This window comes from Tetranychus urticae, chromosome 2, assembly GCF_039701765.1.
Source record: "Tetranychus urticae isolate SD_2017Ah chromosome 2, NJAU_TeUrti_SD_1.0, whole genome shotgun sequence".
Lineage (NCBI taxonomy): Eukaryota > Metazoa > Arthropoda > Arachnida > Trombidiformes > Tetranychidae > Tetranychus > Tetranychus urticae.
Genome location: NC_142959.1, coordinates 566,873 through 588,599, shown reverse-complemented (window position 1 = coordinate 588,599; position 21,727 = coordinate 566,873). Strand labels below are relative to the sequence as shown.

Genomic DNA, 21,727 nt, shown 5'->3' with positions numbered 1-21,727 from the left:
AAATATGAATACAAGTAGTTGTTAGATTCAATTTTTTCTGTCTTTACCCTTTAAATGTATGCAAAAAGAGTAGCAAAAAGTACAAATTGTTAAACGTTTCTCTGTGAAAAAAGCCATTAACCAAAAATTGGGCAAAGAAACTAATTGATTTTAAGGTTTATTAAATTTACTAATGATTATTGCTTTACTTTTTTCAGTGTTTATTCAATTACCAGCAAACCTTGTTTGAAAACATGAGATTTCAATTGATGGATTCAAACAACAAGATAATTCAACTTCAAAAGGACAACATTTACGGTGGAAACAACGGTCGAGACGCAAAATCGGATCGTCGAAGTGTGTACAGACCGGAACAAGGGTTGGAAGAACTGAGGAATCTTCAAGAACAGTTGAGAATGGAAAAGAGCGAATGGATCAAAAAGCTAAATGAAGAAAAGACGGGAATCGAAAGTGAACGAAAATCGTTGGAAGATTTACAGGAAAAGGTTCGAAAGGAACAAAAGGACGTGGAAGAGCAAAGGGAAATGCTTTATCGCAAGTTGGAGGCTCTTCAAAAGGAAGGAATAATTCTGTCTCCTGCTCATACAATTGTGAATACTGGTAATTTACGGATCAATCCTGATCTTGTTAATCGGGGAAACGGCCTTAACAATAATAGTCTTGTCAGTAATAATAGTAATAACAATAACAATAGTCCATGTAATGCCACTGGAATATCTGATTGTGATAGATTGACTGGATCAAGTTGTAATCAATTTACTCGATCAGTTGCTACTAATTTTAATAACATATCATTTCCATCTTGTGTATCATCAACACCAGGAACAACTGTATCCTCCGAGACGCCAAGTCTAACTTCATCTGATAAAGTTAATCAATCTTCATCTTCTGCACCGAGAACACCAAGTTTAGCCTTTAATAGTGGTTCTAATTCATCACCAATTAAGCAACAATTGCCCCTTAAATTGGCCGTTAACGAGTCAGGTCAGGGTCGATGTAATCATAGTCAAGTAGTCAATTCACCATCTAATCAACAGATACCAGCGACAATTGGAAATATTCCTGTGAGTAAAGTGTTCCTGGCTCAGTTTTGAGTAAACTGTTTATGACTCAGTTGATGACTTAATTCGAGTCTGAACATCATTGAGTTTTGTCTCTTATTTTGTTCGTGAAAACATTTTTTCCTTTTTTTCATTATTATTTATCATTCTTCAAGGTAAATTAATCATTTCCATCTTTTATTTTTTAACTTTTATCATTATCAATTTAAACTCTGAAATGAAATATCCAGACTTTTAATCTTGATTATTTACTGTTCAGCTTTTATCGTGATAATTCAAGTAAACGTTTGGAACTAATTTGAATTTTTCTTCTTTTTTCTTTTTCTAGTATCAAACTCAGTGATGGATTCTGATCAATTTTTATTCAACAATAAATTCGAAATATTGACGAGATAATCAAAAGACTAACCCTAATCACTGGACGATTGTTTTTTACATTTGGACGTTTATTGGTCAGTGTGCTTGATTGTTGGTCAACAATTGTGTACACTTTCATTGTAAATTGTGTTACAACTGGTTCAAATGTTTTTTTGCATTGTACAGATTGAATGATATTTTATGTTCATTTTTCTCAAATGATTTCGTTTTAGAGATTCTTTCTCTAATTCAATTTCTCTAATTGTTTACTGAATCAATTTTATTGTAACACTGAGACAATAGTCAGTCAAATGAAGATGTAATACACTTGAATAAATTTATTTTTTGTCAATTTAATTGAAAACAAGATCAATTTTAGTCTGAATTGTTGTAAACTGATCACTAATTTAAATTGCAAAAAGCATTAAATTGCTGTCTCTTGTCTGATTTATGAAAAGATTAATTAAAATTTATTTAACAGATTTCTATGGTTAATTTGTTTATTATTATCTCCATTAAACCCGAATTGTATGGAAAGATTGTCTCTGAATCGGCAAATCAACTGAAGAAAACATGTCTAGGATTAAATGGCATTCGATCTTTCAAGTTCATGAATCTTTCAAGTTTCTTTCCTTTTGGTCAGCATATTGAACAGTGAAGATGTTGCATGATATGAATTATGTTCAACCTATTATAAAGCTTTTTGGGCAACAGTTCGACAGAATTTTGATGGATAAAATGCTATTTCAGTGTACAGATAATCGATATAATCGATTCAAAATTTCCAGTTTGATGAGAGTTGAATCTTAAATGAAAATTTTCTAGAGGATTTTTCCTTTTCCTTCCTTTCCTTTTTCTATGCTAATTGTGCCGACAATCGATCTGAAAATTTTAAATACCAAAGTTAGCCGATTTAGTCAGTCAGTCAGTCGATGCAGGTATCAACTAACTTCAATTTCTAGAAAATTTTACTAAATGAGTTGTCTGGTGAAGTGCGTGCTACCATTTCGGAAAGCATGAAATATAAAAATTTAGAGCCTTTAGTCAAATAAATTGGTCTTGCTTTGCAAGTGCACCACCTATGTGTTTTCTAGTAAAGACACATTCTAGCTGAGAAATGTTATTCAAAGCGTTTTGTTTACACGTTTTTGATTGCGCAGCCAGTTGTATTTCGATTATTTTTGATGACAGTTCGTGCTTTATTTTTACTTTCCATTTTCTTCGCTTTTGAATAATTCCGTTTTGATCGAATGAACTGGCATTTTTTTTAAAAACGCATGATTTGTAGTTGCATTCGGTAGAACATGTGATCAAGTTTTCTTTCAATAGATGGTTGTAGCAGAAAAATCGAAAATTAAGTTTTCTTAGAAATTAAACTGTTCAGGTGTATTTTTGTGATAGCTACAGCTGTAAAGCTTTATAGTTAGCTGGCTCAGACAGTGGAAGTTGAAAAAGTCTTACCCTGAATATCACGGATTAGATAATTTTCTAGTTCCGATAATCAATGAAATGTATCGGAAAGTACTGAAAAGTAAATGATTAGGTATTTATTTATCAAATTAAAATTTTATATTCTATTTTATAATTTATTCTTAACGAAGGAACAATTGAATTGCAGCAATCTCAGTCACTTTCTTAAACAGTGAAGCTTATTAGCTACATCACAGTATTAGTTTTTCACGTTGACCGTCACTAGGTGATTACAGATTAATTTGATAATTGGGCGATCCACCGAAGACAAATTTTTCGGAAGATTTATCGGGCTGAAAGGATGATGATCCACCAGTGGGCATGGGCGCAAGGGGATTTAAGGCGCCAGAGACCGACGCAAGTAATGATGAGCCCCCAGAGGCTTTGGGTCCAGAGGGTGAGACACCCGGAACAGATTGAGAGGTCACCGAATAAGAACAAAAGATAAAAATGACTGCCATCAAAAAAATAGGCGATACAATTTTGTTCACTTGCATTTTCAATTTGGATAGACTGAAAAAATTTGCAAAATACTGAATTACTTTCAAATTCAAATTCACAACTGATACCTTTTCTCTGTAAACAGTAAACTTTTATACTGATTCTGTTATGCAGGTGTTTATATAACGGACAGCACTGTTTGCACAACACAGTTTCTATTTTTGAAAGCAATCGGTGTATCTCTGATTACTGATAGGTAACGTTTGACCTTGATTCGACTTGATTGTAAAAGACTCGTTAAGTTTGTGTTCTATCGAACGAACATAGTATCGACCGGAAATTATGACACCTATGACACTTTCTTTGTAATATATTTTCATATTTTGATAAAATCTCAAGGTGATCCATCGACATCATGTTTTTTCGTCAAAACTGTAAAATCAAGCTGAACAAATGTATATTGACTTATGTATATTTGCTGACTTTTCATTGTTTTACGGTTGAGGTTGTTATGACTAAGTACTGAGTCAAAAGAAGAAACAGATTTTATTATATAAATAATAATATATGTAAGTTTTTCGTTGATAAACAGTTTGGTATAATTTGAAATAAGGAATTCACTTGAATACTGAATTCAAATACGAATAATTTTAGCTTTTGATAGAGTTAACAATTGATTTAGTTAATAATTACTAAAATTTTACTTTACTAATCATTTAAGTCATTTGAATTCTTTCCTTGGTTAATTGTCAATAAATCCTTTCCTTACTCTTCATTCATTCCTTTTTCCATTTGGATATCTAAGCTTCTTTCAAGATGGTTGTGTTAAATTTTGTTTATCAGGAGTAATAATCAAATGAAAGGTTTTACTAATCAATAAATATCTTGAATCATAGTCTATAAAATGATCATTAATCATTATTCTTTTGAATATGTATACTTGTTGGTTTAGTGATCGACTTTCATAACATTTTGTTTCTTGAATTACAAAGGTAAATTTAGCAATCTGGACAATAAAGTAGCTTTTATTACTGGTTCTAGTGACGGAATTGGCGCTGCAACGGCTTTATTCTTTTCGTCTTTAGGTGCTAAAGTGGCAATTGTTGGTAGTGATCAGTCTAAACTGGATAAAGTTGCTGCTGAATATGAAGCTAAGTATTCATATGGTTCTCATGGCACTACTAAAACTTTACAATTGATGCTTTACAATTACATCACCTCTTTGAAATTAAAGACGTTAAACATTTTCAAACATAAAGTTTTAATTTTTAACAAGTACCCACGGAAATGTTATAATCCTATTATAAACTGCTTTCCTAGCTGTGTAAGCATTGTTGTGTCGCTTTTGAATACGCTGTCTTTAGACACCTTCAAAGTCCTGTTATAAATTATAAATTAAAATGACCGCAATCTGGCGTTTATTTCACGAGATATAAAGCCACAAAATTAAGCTACTCGTTTGAGTACCTCTTAATTGAAAGCACCAAAAAGTGGTCAAAAAAGATCGTAACAACTTTTTTGTGATTTGTTTTTCAAAAATCATATTCATTTTATGATTTAAGTAAAATTTTTATAAATAACGCAAGAAAGGATTGTTTACTCGGAACTTGATAGATGCTCAACAGTTAATGTTTATAGAATGCAGATGAAAAAATCTTCCAGCTCATCGATAAATGTTTTAGACATGTATTTGACTTTTCATTCCAATTGTTTAGTAACAGGTGAGCCAATATCAAGGAAAAACTAGCTTTAATGAGTTAAAAATAAGATCCGGAAACAGTTGTATAAAAATACAGATAATGAATGTATACTTTTAGATGAAACGATGAGTAGGTTCTCAAAACCAGCTTCCAATATTTCTGGCTTCCAATATATATATTATATATATATATTTGTATAACTATCGTTAGGTTTTCCTCGCTTATCTCTCTTATTTCATTCCTTTTTGAATTGTATTTTTATTATCACTCAGTATAACTCTGATTACTGATAAATCACAATTGACCTTCATTTAATCCTTTAATTGATAAAATTCACTGAATTGACTAAAGAATAGTCTAGACTATTTTCAAATTTTGATAAATCTCAAGGTAACTTATCAATATCATGTTTCTTCATCAAAACTGCTAAACAAAACTGAACGAATCACAATGTGTATCGACGGATGTTTGCTGACTTTGCATTGTTTTGCGGTTGAGGTTGTTATGACTATGTACTGAGTCAAATGATGAAACAGATTTTATTATATTGATATTATTGTATATAAACTAGTCTATAAAATGATCACTAATCATGATTATTTTGTATATTAATACTTGTTAATTCAGTGATCGACTTTCAGCACATTTTGTTTCTTGAATTTGAAAGGTAAAATGATCAATCTGGACAATAAAGTAGCTTTAATTACTGGTTCTAGTGACGGGATTGGCGCTGCAACGGCTTTACTCTTTTCGTCTTTAGGTGCTAAAGTGGCAATTGTTGGTCGTGATCAGTCTAAATTGGATAAAGTTGCTGCTGAATGTGAAGCTAAATCTCCTCATAACTATAAACCTGTTGTTATAAAAGCTGATTTCATGAAAGATGATGATATCAGACGAACTTTCGAAGAAACTAATTCTGTTTACAAGAAACTGGACATTCTAGTAAACAATGCTGGTGTTATTTGTCAAAAAGCGTTTGGTGAACCTCAAGCATTGGCTGATTTTGATCGAGTGATGCAAGTTAATGTCCGCGCTGTAATCCTTTTAACAGATTTGGCTAAATCACAATTGATCAAAGCCAAAGGAGCAATCGTCAATGTATCCAGTGTTGCAGGTCTCAAGTCGGTAAGTCTCGAAAGTTTCTACAGGTGAAAGCCATGCACGTGTCTTGACGATTTATGTTGTGTTTCAATCAAATTAATTTTGGGTTTTCACAGAATAGTTCTACTTGGTCATATTGCATGTCTAAAGCATCATTGGATATGTTCACCAAGTCTATGGCTTCTTTGTTGGCTCCGCATGTCCGTGTCAACTCAGTCAATCCTGGTCCAGTCAGAACTGATATAATCAAAAGCATGGGAGATTCAAATGCGATTTGGGACAGCGTCAATCAGATCATGCCATTGAAAAAAGTTGCTGATCCAATTGATATTGCTCAAACAATAGCATTCATTGCGAGTGATGCATCAAGAAACATGACTGGTTCAATTGTTGTATCTGATGGTGGATTCCTCATTGCTAATCCAGATACATCAAACACAAAGTTTGAATAAATGGAAATGAAGTGAAATATTATATTGGCTAAAAAATGAATACAAAAGGAAAAATGTTGACAACAATTGTACATCATGAAGTATCGTTATGACAGATACATACAAATAAATTAATAAATTATCATGATAAATCATAATAGTCAGAAATGGCTTAACAAACATCAAATCTTTCTAGATTAGTTACAACAACATTATTGACAAGAAGTTCCAGTCGACAGTAACCGGCAATAGGTTTGCATAACGCGATCAAAATCAGCAATAGCTTCAGGGTCATTTTTCAGATTAACTACACCGACATCGTCGACAGGAATGTCTAGCCAATTGTAACCAGCAATTGTCTCGTCAAAAGTCTTGATATCTGTATCTTGTAGGAAATCAGCTCTTATAACGAATGGACGGTAACCATGAGGTGGCTTGTGGTGGCTTAACAGTAACTTAACCAATGGCTAGTTTAGCACATAATGATTAAAAGAGTATAAGGCCAATTCATTGGATAGTTTCTTTTATACAATATACTGTCGAATAATGCAGGTTTTATTATGTTTTACGAAAAATTTTCATAGTTTATTTATTGTATCTCAAGATTAGCAAAGTCTAATGAAAGATTGATTTTTTTAAAAAAATTGTTCTTCAACTGTCATCCTATTCAAGTTGAAGGGTTAAATTGGACAGGTTTAATTTATGCGACCCTTCCCGATGAGTAAGGATCACCAAGAAGATATCCAGAGTCAGATGCAACTATTGAACCAGTCATGTTTTTAGAAACATCAGAGGCAACAAGGGCTATTAATTGGGCCATTTCAATTGGTTCAGCAACTCGCTTCAATGGCATCATTTTAGCAAAATTATCCCAAATCTCATCAGGATCACCCAGGCTCGAAACTATACCAGTTCTTGTGGGTCCAGGAGCAATAGCGTTGACACGAACATCAGGAGCCAAAAGACTAGCAATGGCTTGAGTAAAAGCGTTTACTGCAGCTTTGGACATACAATAAGACCATTCAGAAGAAATCTGTTTCAAGTGTTTCAAAAGGAAGTTTACTTGATTTTTTATCGATTTATATTGACATATCACGACTTACCGGTTTCAAGCCATCGACACTTGATACGTTAACGATTGATCCTTTGGACTCAATGAGATAAGGTTTAGCCAAATGAGTTAAGATAACTGCTGTCCGAATGTTAGTTTGCATAACACGATCATAATCAGCAATAGCTTCAGGGTCATCAAAACTTTTTAGATTAACTACACCGACATTGTTGACAAGAATGTCCAGTCGACAGTAACCAGCAATCGTTTCTTCAAAGGTTCTTTTAATGTCTTCATCGTGTAAGAAATCGGCTCTTATAACGACTGGACGGTAACCATGAGGTGACTTAGCTTCACATTCAGCAGCAACTTTATCCAGTTTAGACTGATCTCGACCAACAATGGCTACTTTAGCACCTAATGATGAAAAGAGTATAGCTGTTGTCTTTCCGATTCCATCGCTTGAGCCAGTAATTAAAGCTACTTTATTGTTTAAATTGATCATTGTATTAGCACAAGTTGTAACAATCAAACAGTAAACACGACAAGTGACAAGTTGCAGTCGAAAAATGAACTTATATATTAATCATTTTAGCCCCTCTAATGAAACAGTAGTTAGTAAAAGTCCGGAACAGTTCCAAAACTGTTTTACCGGACCAAAACTGTTTTTCTGGGCCAGGCCACTCTAGGCCAAAGCCCGGGTCTGAACCAAAAAAAAAATTGTCAACTCTGAGCCAAAAATTGAGCATGCGCAAGCATGGAGTCAAGCTATATAAGAACCTCTTTATTTTCAAATCCACACTAAAAATGGATTGGTTAACATATAAGAATGTAGTTGGGTTCATAATGATCCTAATCATTATCTTTGTTTTATTAGTTCGAACTTTTTATCATCCTACAAATAATCATGTCGTCAAACTCGCATAGATATACGATTGATAATATTGTGAGTCTATGGAAAATAGACGGATCAATTAAATTAGATATCGATAATTCTAAGCGTAAAAAGAAATTCAATGCCCAAGTGATTCGTAAAAGTGGGGTTTTCTTAGTTTTCGCGTCGGGAAAAGTCATAGCTACAGGCTTTAAAGATGTAACTAAAGCCGGAGCAACATTACAAGAAATTTATCCAGACAACAAAGTTAGCTTTGTCAAAGTTGTTAACATTACTGCTCACAGCTTTGTACCATATACATTCAACATAAGAGAACTGATAGACTCTTATGATGATACAACATACGAACCTGAGATTTATCCAGCAGTTTACATCAAGCTTAATGGATTAACATTGATATATTACTCAACCGGGTCTATCATAATAACAGGAGCTAAAGAGCTGCCTCAGATAGATGATGCGCTTGCGCAATTCTCTCGAAGGACAGTCCAGATGGGTATATAAAGAAGAGAGCAGAGCTCTGAGAGCTCATTTCTTCTTCAACCTTCAAGCAAGATGATTTGGAAACATAGTAAACCTCTTGTGAATAACCAAGCAACATTACGTATTTGTTTTTCTTATGATGAAAATGATCAAATCGTTTGTAAAAGAATCGACATTCGTCACTTCTTCGAAAATAAACCGACAAAATATGGTATTTCAATTTGTGCCTCACAGTTTGAATTTATAATTCGCCATATGCAAAAGTTCCTAGCTGATAACAACACTCCAGATGACGCTTTCTTCAACATTACCATCAACAAGATATCAGATAATAGGATTAAAATAAGTGGTGAGAAGACTTTGATAATTACAAGCTCTGACTTTTGGCAAGAAGTGCTCCCTCTTGTTCCTGCTTTAATTTTCTTTTTGAAAACTAAAGAGCTACCAATTCGTCAGCTGATGGATCTTTATTTATGTTCAAAAGCTGTACCTAAGGAATGCCTGTTGAAAAAGAAGTGGAGTGATAAAAAAGTGAAACATCCTTGTGAAGCTAATTGTATTTTACTTCACCTTGGTTTAATACGCTGCGGTGACTTAAGATGGCGCGAGATTGATTATGCAGAACTCAATAAGTTCTCTTCGAGTGAGTCATTTGACTCCCTTGCTCTTCTACAGTATATATAAGTAGCGCTGCACTTCGATCATTTCATTTAGTCTTCAAACGTCAAACAGTCAACATGGATATCATCTGTGCCTATTTTGATACACAAGGATTCTCCGTCGATGGTACATTTCTACCTCGTGAAATCTGCTTATTAAATGACAGTGCAACAATAAATTTAATGGTGGATCAAATATATAGTAAACCAACGGATAAGGAAAAAATTCAAATCGAATATTTGACCAACAAATTCCATGGACTTGAACTTGTCCCAAAAGCTTCAGTTAAAGAGGACTATGCTAAAACTTTGATAAAGTTATTCTATGAATTTTCCAGAGATGGTCGAAAGTATTATATGGCTTGTAAATCGAAAGAGTCAGAAAATTATCTTACCGAGCTTCATATTCCTGTTCTAAATATTTTGCAAGTATACGGAGCAACACATAAAACTATCAATCGCGACCAAAAACCTTGTACCTTTCATAATCGTGATGATAATTACCTTAAATGTTCATTGAATATTGTTCAAGACATGAAAATATTCATTGATAATATGGACATCGGTCGAATTGAACATGATTAATTTGTTTAAGAAACATAATAAAAATTGTTTGCAAACTAAAAATGAAGCCTTATTTTATTTATTTACATCATCCATTTACAATGTTAGTTGCTGGTCCAACTGGTTCGGGAAAAACCAGATGGATTACGCAATTGATTTCAGGCGCGAATAAATTCTCATCTCCTCCACCACAAAAAATAACTTATTTTTATGGTGAGTACCAGAGTATTTTCAGTTCAATCAAAGGAGTAAACTTTATTAAAGGTTTACCCGAAAACTTGATTGAAAAATTCGACGGAACAGTACCTGAATGGATTATCATCGATGATCTAATGTCTGAGTCAACAAACTCTAAAATTATCAGTGAACTATTCACTAAAGGTTCACATCACCGTAATCTTTCGGTGATCCTCATTGTTCAAAATTTCTTTACAAGAGGTAAAGAAAGTAGAAACATATCTTTGAATTCACAATACATTGTATTATTTAAAAATCCACGGGATCAATCAATTATCACAAGTATCGGTAGACAAATGTTACCCGGTAAAGTCAGCAAATTACAAGCAATTTATGAAGATGCTACCTCAGCACCCTATTCATACTTATTCGTCGACTTAAAACCTGAAACTCCAATGGAAGTTAGATTTCTATCTAATGTTTTAGGCGAGAAGGACTACATTACAACATACTTAGTATAAGAATGCAACTATTTACAGTTTATGAAAAATGACAGTAAAGACCGCAATCAAATGCTTACCTAGCCTGAAAGCGCTAGCAAAAGCGAAAACTAATAAGCAAAGAAAACTCATTCTTGATCACGCCAACAAGTGCATTTACAGCGTGATTGCTGAAATTGCAAGAGAAACCTTGAAAGGTACTTTTGATTTATCAGAACAACGTAAAAATAAACTAAAACCGTATAAGAAGCATATACGTGCACTAGCAAGAAAATCTAATCCTACCACTAAAAAGAAAATTATCAATCAACAAGGTGGATTTCTACCCGGATTACTTGTTCCAGCAATCACTTTACTCGCAAATTTAGCTGCAAGATGAATTCAGTGACCCGTATGTTCATGGTTTCTGAAGATTACTTCAGACGTAATTGCGAGAAACCAACCGTAACTAATAGACTGTTAAATACAAATATTCCCGTTGATACACAAATTAAATTACTCAATGATTTTGTTTCAAGAACAAAAGATAATTTCCCTAATCAGCCAGCTACTTCATTTCAATACAAAGATGAACCTAAAGAATATGAAGAGGAAGATTTCCCTCGTGAAAGCGTTTATGAAACGCCTCCACCAAATCCGGCATGGGCAACACCTGCACCTGCACCAAAACTGGCATGGGCACGAAGTCTAATACCTGCGACGCCTGTACGTCAAACTCCAGCGAAATTAGAAATGGCTTTAAGAAATATTCCCGGACTTTTCAATAAGAAAGGTGAAGTTTTAAGGTCTGGTGGTGATAAGGTATATGGTAGTAGATTGAGCAAGATTGTAGATCATTTAACTAAGGATGCTACCGTTCCACTACCTAACGGAGGCCCTGCTGTTATTCGTAGAATAAGACGAGAGTATCCTCATTTAGTAAAGCATATTAGAAATCCGCGCGCAATTGACATGATAACGACAAAGAAGAGATGGAATTAAGCAAAATATATTTCGATCCTAAATCACCCGGTTCATTCGGTGGAGTTAAAAAATTGTATCAAGTAGCGAAAGAAATTAATCCAAAAATCAAGTTCAAAGAAGTTGATGCTTGGATTAGAGATCAAGATACTTATAATCTATTTAGAAGATCAATAAAAAAATTTCCAAGATTACCTATTCTAGTTGATAGAATAGATGAACAATGGCAAGCTGATATTATGGATATGACTTGGTTAGCTAAATCAAACAATAATATTAAATACTTATTAAATGTTATTGATTGTCTAAGTCGATATGCGTGGAGTATTCCTTTAAAAGATAAATCTGCCTTATCGGTTATCAATGCATTCCGTAAAATTGAAAGAAAACCTGAAAAACTACAAACTGATCAAGGAAAAGAGTTTGTAAATCGTTACTTGAAAGAATACTTAACAAATAATAATGTTAATCATTTCACATCAACAGATGATGTGATTAAATGTGCGATAGTTGAAAGATTCAACCGTACATTACGAACAAGGATTTACAGATACATGCACTTTAAAAACAGTCAACGATATATTGATACTTTGGATGAAATTATCGATGCATATAATTCATCTTACCATCGAACAATCAAAATGTCACCTAAACAAGCATTGCTTTATCCAAGCAAAGCACTTAGTAATATCTTCAAAGCACAAAAGAAAAATATGAAGAAACAAACTGCATATAAAGTTGGTGATTTCGTAAGAATAACTCGCGCTAAATCTATTTTCGAAAAAGGTGCGACCTCAAATTGGACAGAAGAATTATTCAAAATAATCAAAGTAAAGAAAACACCTCAAGGATACATTTATAGATTAGTTGATTGGAGCGATGAACCAATCACATCAGTATTTTATCACGATGAGATATTTCCTGTTAAAGAACCACATCTGTATAAGATTGAAAAAATCCTTAGAGAACGCATAAATCCTGTTACAAAGAAAAAAGAATATTTCGTTAAATGGTTAGGTTATCCTAATAAATTCAATAGCTGGGTAGAAAATGTCGAGTGAATACTTTGTTGATGTTGTATCAAACGCAAGTATGGAAACTTACCCTGACAACACAATATCTAAATTCACTAATCGACTTGCAACTCCATTGCATCTCGATGGCGAATGGTCAGTAGCAGTTCAAGAAGTATTTTACCCATTGTCACATAAACCGATCAAGAGATCAATCAATTATTTCATCTCTTATCGAGGGAGGAGGCCAACCATATCAATTGACTTTGATTATCAAGAAAATGATGATGTCGAAGGCATGTTGAAAAAGCTGAACAAAAGCATAGCTGATTCTCATCTACAGATTGGTTTAAGTGGTATCAATGTACAAAAAGATTTCAAACCCCCTGAATTAGTTCTAATCACTGAAGGAGAGCCTACTAAACAAAAGAAAAAAGTAGTTATTAAAGCCGGAAGAATTCCTGATGTTGATAAAGGAGTTTACCCTATTTTCTCCGATCACACATTCATACGAGCTTTAGGATTTGATAATAATACATTCGCTAGCGAGATGCAGAGAGCTGTAGCCGAAAGTGAGGAAGAGATTAAAGCTCCAAATCAACCTGATCTTGGACCTAAATCACATTTGATGTTCATCTATTCAGATATTATCCATGCACATTTACTTGGGGATATTTCAGCAAGAGTACTAAGAGTAGTACCTCTCAATCGTGAACCTAGTGATAAACTTGGTCACATGACTTTCACTTCACCTTATTATTATCCTGTACGTTCAAACAAAATCGAAGATGTAAGTATTGTCTTATGCGATGAAACCGGTAACCAGATTAGATTCAAAACCGGTCGTGTTTTTCTCAGCTTACATTTCAAGAAAACTGTATAAGAATAAATAAAATATGATTATATTAAAAAAAAATGAATCGTAAAATTTATTGTCCGTGTGATAGTGATTTCACTCAACATTACCGATCCCAAGCAGGCAATGGATACTCTGATATTACGTTATATCGAGGACAGCCTTACCAGCGAGGATATGGTTTTGGTTCTGTTTTTCGAAGATTTGGTGTCCCAATTCTTCAATTTCTCGGTAAACAATTTGTTAAAACTGGCATTGACGTCGGCAATGATTATTTATCAGGCGCTAACTTGAAAACTTCATTTAAGGCGAGAGGGAGACAAGGTCTCAAGAATGCTGCTAAAGAAGGATTAAGTAAACTTGATTCACTAGTTGATCAAGTCGGTACTGGTATAAGAAAACGAAAACGTCGTAAACTAAAAACTAAAAAGAAAGATATTTTCTCATGATGGAGTACTTACATGAATCTTCATTACCTTCAAGCAAGTCTGAGTTACAGGTATTCACTATACCTCCTACTCAAACTGCAATTGAGTCAAGCTATGAAGTCGAATATCGACCGGTTTCTAGTCTTGAATCAAGTAATTTCTACGAAATAAATGTTCCTTCAAGTGAAGATTTTACTGATTTAGCATCTACAATGATACATTTGAATGTTGTTGTTACAACCAATACTCATTTAGCATTAGCAGAAGAAAACCATGTGCGAGCTGTAGAGAATTTCGGAAATGCAATGTTCGAGCAGATCGACGTTTTCCTAGGTTCGGTTAATACTGTCCAAGCAAATAACATGTACCATTATCAATCATATCTCGAAGACTTATTATTCAGGCACCCTAATTTCTGTGACTCGGGAAGTCAAGTAACAGAAACTGATTTACGTCAACCTTTCGATTTATTTTTCCGTTTGCATTCATCAATATGCGAACAGGATAAATTGCTACTGAATGGTGTACCTTTAACTTTTAGATTCACTAAAAGTCCATCAGGTTTCCCATTGATCTCCCCTGATGTGACTGAATATAAATTCACAATCAAAAAGTTTTCTCTTTTTATCAAAAGAGTCAAGCTTTTCCCCGAAGCACATAAGAGTTTACTTCAAGGTTTGGATAAAGGTGCTGCTAAATATTTCATTACAAGAAATGATACTCGAAGTTTCGCTATTTCAGCAGGACAAACATCAGTATCAATTGAAAACATTTTCAATGGCGTTCTACCACGTCGAATACTTATTGGTCTCGTAAAAGATTCAGCTCATTCAGGCTCTATTAAAGAGAACCCATTTGATTTTCTAAACTTTAAAACTAACTATATCGCATTATCAGTTGATGGACATACTGTTCCGAGTATACCGTATACTCCTAATTTTGCTGAAAATTTATTTGCGAGGGAATTCATCAACCTTTATCGATGTTTCAATCAAGATGAAGGAATCCCTCAATTAAATTTATCTAAGGAGTCTTATTTATCAAACTCAACTTTATTTGCCTTTGACCTAACCCCTGATGGAAGTATTGGGGCTGAAAATGGAACTTTATCTCTGATTAAAAGAGGGAATATAAGACTTGATATTAAGTTTACTGCTAAACTTGATGTTTCAATTAAAGCAATTGTGTTTGCACAATTTGATAATTTGATCACTATTGATAAAGACCGAGTTGTACGATTGGATTACTAAAATGCTAACTACAATCGAGATTGAAAACTTACTAAAAGATGTTCCTTGGTTCAATGGGGTTTACGCACTTGATCAACTGCCACGATGGATACTTGCTCCTAGTTCAGTTATAATTAACCTTGATGAAAGTTACAAACCTGGAAGCCATTGGGTAGCCGTTTACTTTGACAAGAATAAAGTAGCTCATTACTTTGATTCTTTTGGAAGACGACCACAAGGAAATATACTTACCTTTGTAGAAGCTAATTCTGATTACTATATTTATAATCCTATCAAGTATCAAGGCAATTTATCAATTGCTTGTGGATACTTTTGTATTCTATTTGTTCTATCAGTTAATTCCCTTAACTCATTCTATAAACTTTTCCGTAAATGTAAACACGAAAGTAATGAAAAGACATTATTTCAACAATTGAAAAAATATTTAATGTGAATAAAATTTTTTTTTGCGCTCAAATTCTCTTGTTATTTCTTACAGTACAAATTTAGAAAACAATTTAACAAAATTTTAAAAAAAATGTTAGTAATTTTAATAAAAATCAGTTATTGAATATCATGATGTCCGTATGCCAGAGATTTTAATGGATCCACCCAATACCTCTTGTCTTCGAGAGAAGATATAGTTGTCTTTTGTCGTCTTATCATCTGAATATTGTGGCGATCAGATTGCAGTGTAGTGGTTACATCTCTTCTTGTATCATGATTGTAAAGACAATCGAGATAATCTTGAAATGTGATTCTATTTTTCAGAATTGGTCTTGGTACACCTTTTGCTCTTTTGATAACTTCTTCGCAAATCCTCAATGCATAAAGTTTAGGCTTTATTCCGATAAACTCGGATATCTGCTTGCCTGCCATCTCATCTTTGAGGTAGCCGATTTTTTTATTATTATTATTCGAATACAAGGGATGGCCTTTTGGATAGTTTGAGAAGTCCATGATGTTAGCGAATTGTCTCATATCAGCGACAATATCTTCAGACTTGATTTCATAAATGAAGGAATCTGTATCAGTGTATACAAGACTAATATTTGATTTATAATACGGTTTGAATGTATCGTAATGAAGTTGATACATCTTCAGTTTGGCCCGTTCGAGAATAGTAAAACCAACAGCGATCGGTTTATCCATTACAACAGAGAGTTTCTTTAGGGAAAATAACATCTTGTTATCATCGAGTATAATGAATTTATCACAAGTTTCATTTTTAAGTAATCTTTGAGCTTCAACATCTTGAAGTGCGATCTTAACAATCCGATGCTTTCTCTTATCTTCGATCATTTTCCCGTAAATTGAGTTGACTAGCAACTTCCAAAAATCTTTTTCGAAATCAGTCACGGCTGCTTGTCTCTTTGTTGTGCAGAAAGAAACATAATCAGCAAGCCAAGATGATTGTTTGAATTCAATAGCACGATGAAGCTTTACTACCTTCATTCCATGTGAATGATAGAATTTCAAATTTCGATAATGAACAACATATCGAATTTTCTTGTAAAAATTATTTGTCAATTTAGCAGTTTTGATTCTTTTGTATCCGCGACCTTTAAGCTCATCCAGTAGATCTTTTTGATATTGACTATACATATCGGGAGTTATTTCCATTTTCTCCGGAGCCAATGGAAAATCATTATGATCATCGTGGAGTTCACAAGGATATTCGATATCAACTTCAAGGATGAAACCGATTTCGGAATCATCAGGAGTGGTGAGTATCTCTTCAATGGTTCTAGAAGACCATTTGAAATGTGATTTCGGTAGTTTTTCCGACATCGCATATCCGTAAAGATTGTTAACATCCAAGTACAGCAGAAAAGATGTTTGCTTACTTGGATCGTAATCAGGTAAGTACTGATTATTTGCTCGCACATGACGCTTAACTACCGATGTGGGTCCACCTCTGATACCTTTCTCTACCATCAAAAACATATTAAAATCGGTTAGAAGTTCAAGTTCAATCTTCATTTTCTTGAACGCTGCAGACCAAGTTAACCCGGGTGCTGAAAATTGAGGAAGAGGGTCTAATGCGAAATTAAAGAGAGACATCTCTCGAAAATTCTCAAAAACCGATGCAAGTAGTAATACATCTACTTTAAGGTAGATATCGTGGAGATCTTTCAATGTTGAGCAGTTAAACTTTGACCAAACCTTCTTTACATTTTCATAGAGCTCATCTGATATGTTCGACTGGGTTAAGGAAGAAAAAAATGCTGACTTATCTGGTAACGCTGTTTCATTGAAAACATCGAGAGATGATAAGTACTCATATGGAAGAGCACTTTTTCTTAGAAGAAGAGAAGTGTCGATATCTCCAAAAACTTGTTTCAAATAATAATCTTTCTTATCTGTTGGAACATTAGCAGCTAAATTGTCCAAGCTAGATGAAAGGAAAGCGAAGCTATCCATGAATTTAAATTTACCGAGGAAAAATCCAATGTACTTTTCAATTGTATGAGGAATAATTACTGGTTCACTTTTGCAAAAGTTTGTATCAAGAGCATTTATAATTATATGTCCATCGAAATTCTTTAGATTATGAAAAACAACAGGATATTGTTCAGGTATTCGATACTCAAGGTTGCAATTCTGATGAGCGGCTCCTCTATACACACCAGTGAGATGGTCATGATCGCGAACTCTATTAGTTCCTAATGGCTTACTGCATATATGACAATCAATTGCATCTTTAAAATTTCGTTCTTCAATTGGTGAAAGATTGTGATATTTTTTCCTTCTACTTTCTAGGTACTGCTCAAGTAAGCTTTGTACATTTTTCAAGCTTAGCAAGAATTTTTGAGCTGGATTCGGTCCTAAATAAAAATCTTTATGTATGATTTTATTATTCCAGTCCACTATAATGTAACCGTAACTGCATGGAATCAAATCTGTTAAAACATGGCCATCATTTTGATTTGAAACGGACAAAGTTTCAAAATCTGCATATATGCAAAAGGGAAACTTTACTTCTTTACGGTAGTCTTTGTGTTTGCATATTATCTGGTTACCTTTGGGCATGTCGATTCTTTGAGCCTTTTTTTGACAGCAATCAATTTTATGTTCCTCCAATTGGTTTTGTGACCTGAAACCTCTACAACAGCGTATACAAGCAAATCTTGACCTTGTTTTGTTGGTGTTAACAAGCCTGCAGAAATCTGCGATGTAATAATAATGCTCTTGGTATAGCAAAAGATTAACGTGGCGGCTTTTCTCCAATGAGCTAATCTTGAGAGGGTTTACTCTTTTCTCTTCCAGATTATAAGAATATACATTTATACTTATATCATTCTTTCTTTCGAATTTACCGATTTCATGAACAGAAACAAGTCCTCGAGTCATTGAAAAATCGTAATCATCGATGAATGCAAGATATTGATTTATTCTGCCACGATGTGTTGGAACTGCATGAAGACCAATCAAGACACTGAACATGAAGCAATCAGTGTCACACATTGGTGTGATGAGACATTTCTTATGTTTAAGTGTATCAGGTAATTGATTCTGGTGGCAGCCTCCTTTATGAGGAATATATTGACCAATAGCCAAATCAATGTGCTCAATCGAATCTAAAGACCATCCTGAGCCACGTTGTGTGAATTGATCTATCCTATCTTCCAATTCTTCTTCTGCAGTCAAAATTGATATTGTTTTGTCATCAGCTAGTAATCCGGAGAACATACTTGATGAGAAGCAAATCGTTATTGTTTTCGAAGATACCTCTTCATAAAATACAACTTTAATTGTGAAAAAATATTTGATTGCATTGTAAGCATCAACGATGATTCCAATCAAACCAAGAACGGCATCTTTTATCTCGATGAAAAGTGCTGGTAAATCAACTTTATTTTCATTTTTATATCTGTATAAAGCATAGTACCGAGCAAAGGCTTTTTGATGTAATTTGAACCCTAAATATTCATCTGGGATGTTTGCAAGATCAGGTGTGGTCATTTTCAAGCCACATATCTTCCGGTGACGCGTGAGATTACCTCGAAACTTATAAATTTTACCACATTTTTCACAACTCAGCGTCTCCACATTAGCAGGTTCGTCCATTTGCACAACTTCTGAATGTGAAGAAGGCATTTGCGGTTGAATTTCATCTTGTAAATCAACTGGTTCTGCTGGTGCGAATTGAATGACTGGTTCAGCTGGTGCGAATTGGAAGACTGGTTCAGCTGGTGCGAATTGGAAGACTGGTTCAGCTGGTGCGAATTGAATGACTGGTTCAGCTGGTGCGAATTGGAAGACTGGTTCAGCTGGTGCGAATTGAATGACTGGTTCAGCTGGTGCGAATTGGAAGACTGGTTCTCTTACTAGCCGGAGATCAAGCGGAGATGATTGAATAGGAGGCAATGGTGTTACGCTTAGATCTAATGGCAATTCATCATCTGAAACTAAATCAATTGTTACTTGTGATTGATTTTCAGATGACAAGTCAATAGTTGATTGACTTGAGGCAGGAGTAACTGGCTCGGTGCTGGCAGCAAATGAGTTTTCCCACTCCATTGAATGATCACTCGGACCAGGAAAGAGATCACCTCGATCAATCAATCTTTCCAACTCTGAAACAGGATCAGTCGGCTGGAGATCTTCACGACGCTTCATTCTTCGTGTGAACAAGCATCTTGCACCTCTGTTGCATCTGGATTGCGAACTACAAGATACTTCACAATCAGGGAGACTTGGTTGCTCTTTCCTTGGCTTTTTGCGTTGCGGAACAGAAAAAGTGTCCATTCTAGAACACTGTACTGGATTACAATTTGACGAACAGGTATGTGATAAATATTCACCTAATAAATTAGTTCTGTAATTGCAACAAGTACAACGGAAATCCTGTTGAATAAGAGTGATAATTGAATTAATCAATTGATCAATTGAAAGAAATTGAATGAATCTCCGAAAAAAATAAGTTGCGTAAAAAAGTGTTATTGGATTTCAATTAATGAAGTTTACAATGGATAGTTTTTCTAATACAAAGTTTAGTATTTCAATTTTCCCAATCTAAAATAATCTTGATAAATTCTTTTTGCATTATCTGCCTTTGCTTTGAATTTGGAATGTTGAGCAAAATAATTCCCTTTACCAAAATCATATTTATTTGATTTTTCAAGCCAATATCGAGATCTATCGTTGAAATGGGCAAATTTATTTCGCCATCTTCGTCCTTGCCGAACATAAAACAGGAGCTTATCAGGGTGGTCCTCTGGCAGCTCTAGGATTTTATTCAACCTCTGTTTCCGACGTCTTTTAGCTGATTGATTGACTTTACTTTTGCTTGATATTTCAACAGGCGGTTGAGCAGGAACAGCAAATTGAGGTAAAGGAAGATCACAAGGTTGCGAATCTTCACTAGGGACAGACCTCGGATCTTCAAGAGTGGGTTCGAAAAGATCGATCGGTATAACACGTATAGTTGCTCTTGATTCTTTAATAGCGAATTCAGGAAGCAGTAGATTGATAGGACCAGATCGGGCAGCAGGAATAGATCTTGGATCTTTTAGAATAAGTTCAGATGTCAATGGAATGATTTTTACCTGAAAAGATAGAGATTTTTCGGAGATTCATGGTTAATCAAGGAAAAGGTTTATAAGTCATACTTACATTTTCAGAATCCATTTTGATTTGAATAAATCAAAATTGAGAAAGCTAACAGGGAGAGAACAGTTCACTTAAGCTTTAATGACCTTCACGATCTAACTTAAAGTCAAGGAATGTATTGCATAAAATAGCTGACCCAGGTCTTTATTTATACAGAAAATGAGCAATGGTGATGATGGCTTGCATATCAAACTCTGTCTGTGAGCTCCATGATTTCAGAATTAACCATGTCAATCATGTGAATGTGTCTTTGGTAGTATTTACATTGATATTTACTGATAAGATCAGTAAAAATCATCCCAGAAAAGAAAGTAAAGAAAGAGACATAAGTGGCGCCATCTATTGCTTCACTCAGCATTCGATTTGCTAAGTTATAGTTACAGTCCTTAAAGAGCGTTAATTAATTTTATTGTCTTATTGATTAATATTAAAACAATTAAACAACTTACATTTTTTAATTGCAGTTAATAATTGATTATTTCACGTTAAAATGCTGAAAATATCAATTTAATCATGATTTATAATCAATTGATCGAAATTATCGTAAAGTGCTGCCATCTGTTGGCAGGCTCCAAGTTATTGATAAAGGTCTTCATTTGCTGAAAGTAATTACTTATTTTGGGTTTAATTTAGGTCAAAAGTAATTGGTTAATTATAGCCTAAATGGGTTTAATTATAGTTAAATGTATGCTTACTACCCTAAGGAGTAGTTATTCAGTTCTCAATCGGGGTTGA

General features: G+C 34.1%; 5 protein-coding genes across 12 annotated transcripts in view; 4 read left to right on the top strand and 1 right to left on the bottom strand.

The window, feature by feature from the left end:
• The window catches only part of cyst (rho guanine nucleotide exchange factor 18 cysts), a 47,477-nt gene extending 45,707 nt beyond the window's left edge, over nt 1–1,770 (top strand). For 5 of the 8 annotated variants that reach the window (XR_001570211.3, XR_001570210.3, XR_016198893.1 and 2 more), the window contains 2 exons: nt 198–1,216; nt 1,390–1,770. Coding sequence is in view for 3 of the 8 variants with exons in the window: in XM_089267881.1 (XP_089124007.1) it covers nt 198–1,064; nt 1,390–1,404 (882 nt within the window). In the remaining 5 variants the exon portion in view is untranslated. The remainder of the gene's footprint in view (nt 1–197; nt 1,217–1,389) is intronic. The other 3 variants (XM_089267881.1, XM_089267882.1, XM_015936653.3) reach the window with 1 other exon arrangement.
• A 3,907-nt stretch (nt 1,771–5,677) lies between these two features.
• LOC107368658 (uncharacterized) lies at nt 5,678–6,719 on the top strand. The gene is made up of 2 exons (XM_015936524.3): nt 5,678–6,154; nt 6,247–6,719. The coding sequence occupies exons 1-2, from the start codon at nt 5,702–5,704 to the stop codon at nt 6,580–6,582; spliced, it is 789 nt and encodes a 262-aa protein (XP_015792010.1). The 5' UTR covers nt 5,678–5,701; the 3' UTR covers nt 6,583–6,719.
• Nucleotides 6,720–7,114: 395 nt separating this feature from the next.
• On the bottom strand, nt 7,115–8,153 carry LOC107364985 (uncharacterized). Its single transcript, XM_015932445.3, has 2 exons — nt 7,665–8,153; nt 7,115–7,594 (listed from the first exon to the last, which is right to left on the bottom strand). The coding sequence occupies exons 1-2, from the start codon at nt 8,115–8,117 to the stop codon at nt 7,262–7,264; spliced, it is 786 nt and encodes a 261-aa protein (XP_015787931.2). The 5' UTR covers nt 8,118–8,153; the 3' UTR covers nt 7,115–7,261.
• Nucleotides 8,154–8,519: 366 nt separating this feature from the next.
• On the top strand, nt 8,520–9,011 carry LOC149093667 (TATA-box-binding protein-like 1). The gene has a single exon (XM_089268366.1). It carries the CDS (start codon nt 8,520–8,522, stop codon nt 9,009–9,011), a length of 492 nt encoding a protein of 163 aa, XP_089124492.1.
• Nucleotides 9,012–14,167: 5,156 nt separating this feature from the next.
• On the top strand, nt 14,168–15,397 carry LOC107370544 (uncharacterized protein F54H12.2-like). The gene has a single exon (XM_015938525.2). The coding sequence runs from the start codon at nt 14,168–14,170 to the stop codon at nt 15,395–15,397; it is 1,230 nt and encodes a 409-aa protein (XP_015794011.2).
• Nucleotides 15,398–21,727: the final 6,330 nt, after the last annotated feature.

Coding starts and splice junctions, on each gene's coding strand:
- LOC107368658 (XM_015936524.3), top strand. CDS start 5,702: ATGATCAATCTGGACAATAAAGTAGCTTTAATTACTGGTTCTAGTGAC. Junction 6,155..6,246: donor GTGTTGCAGGTCTCAAGTCG/GTAAGTCTCGAA, acceptor GGGTTTTCACAG/AATAGTTCTACTTGGTCATA.
- LOC107364985 (XM_015932445.3), bottom strand. CDS start 8,117: ATGATCAATTTAAACAATAAAGTAGCTTTAATTACTGGCTCAAGCGAT. Junction 7,595..7,664: donor GTGTCGATGGCTTGAAACCG/GTAAGTCGTGAT, acceptor CACTTGAAACAG/ATTTCTTCTGAATGGTCTTA.
- LOC149093667 (XM_089268366.1), top strand. CDS start 8,520: ATGTCGTCAAACTCGCATAGATATACGATTGATAATATTGTGAGTCTA.
- LOC107370544 (XM_015938525.2), top strand. CDS start 14,168: ATGGAGTACTTACATGAATCTTCATTACCTTCAAGCAAGTCTGAGTTA.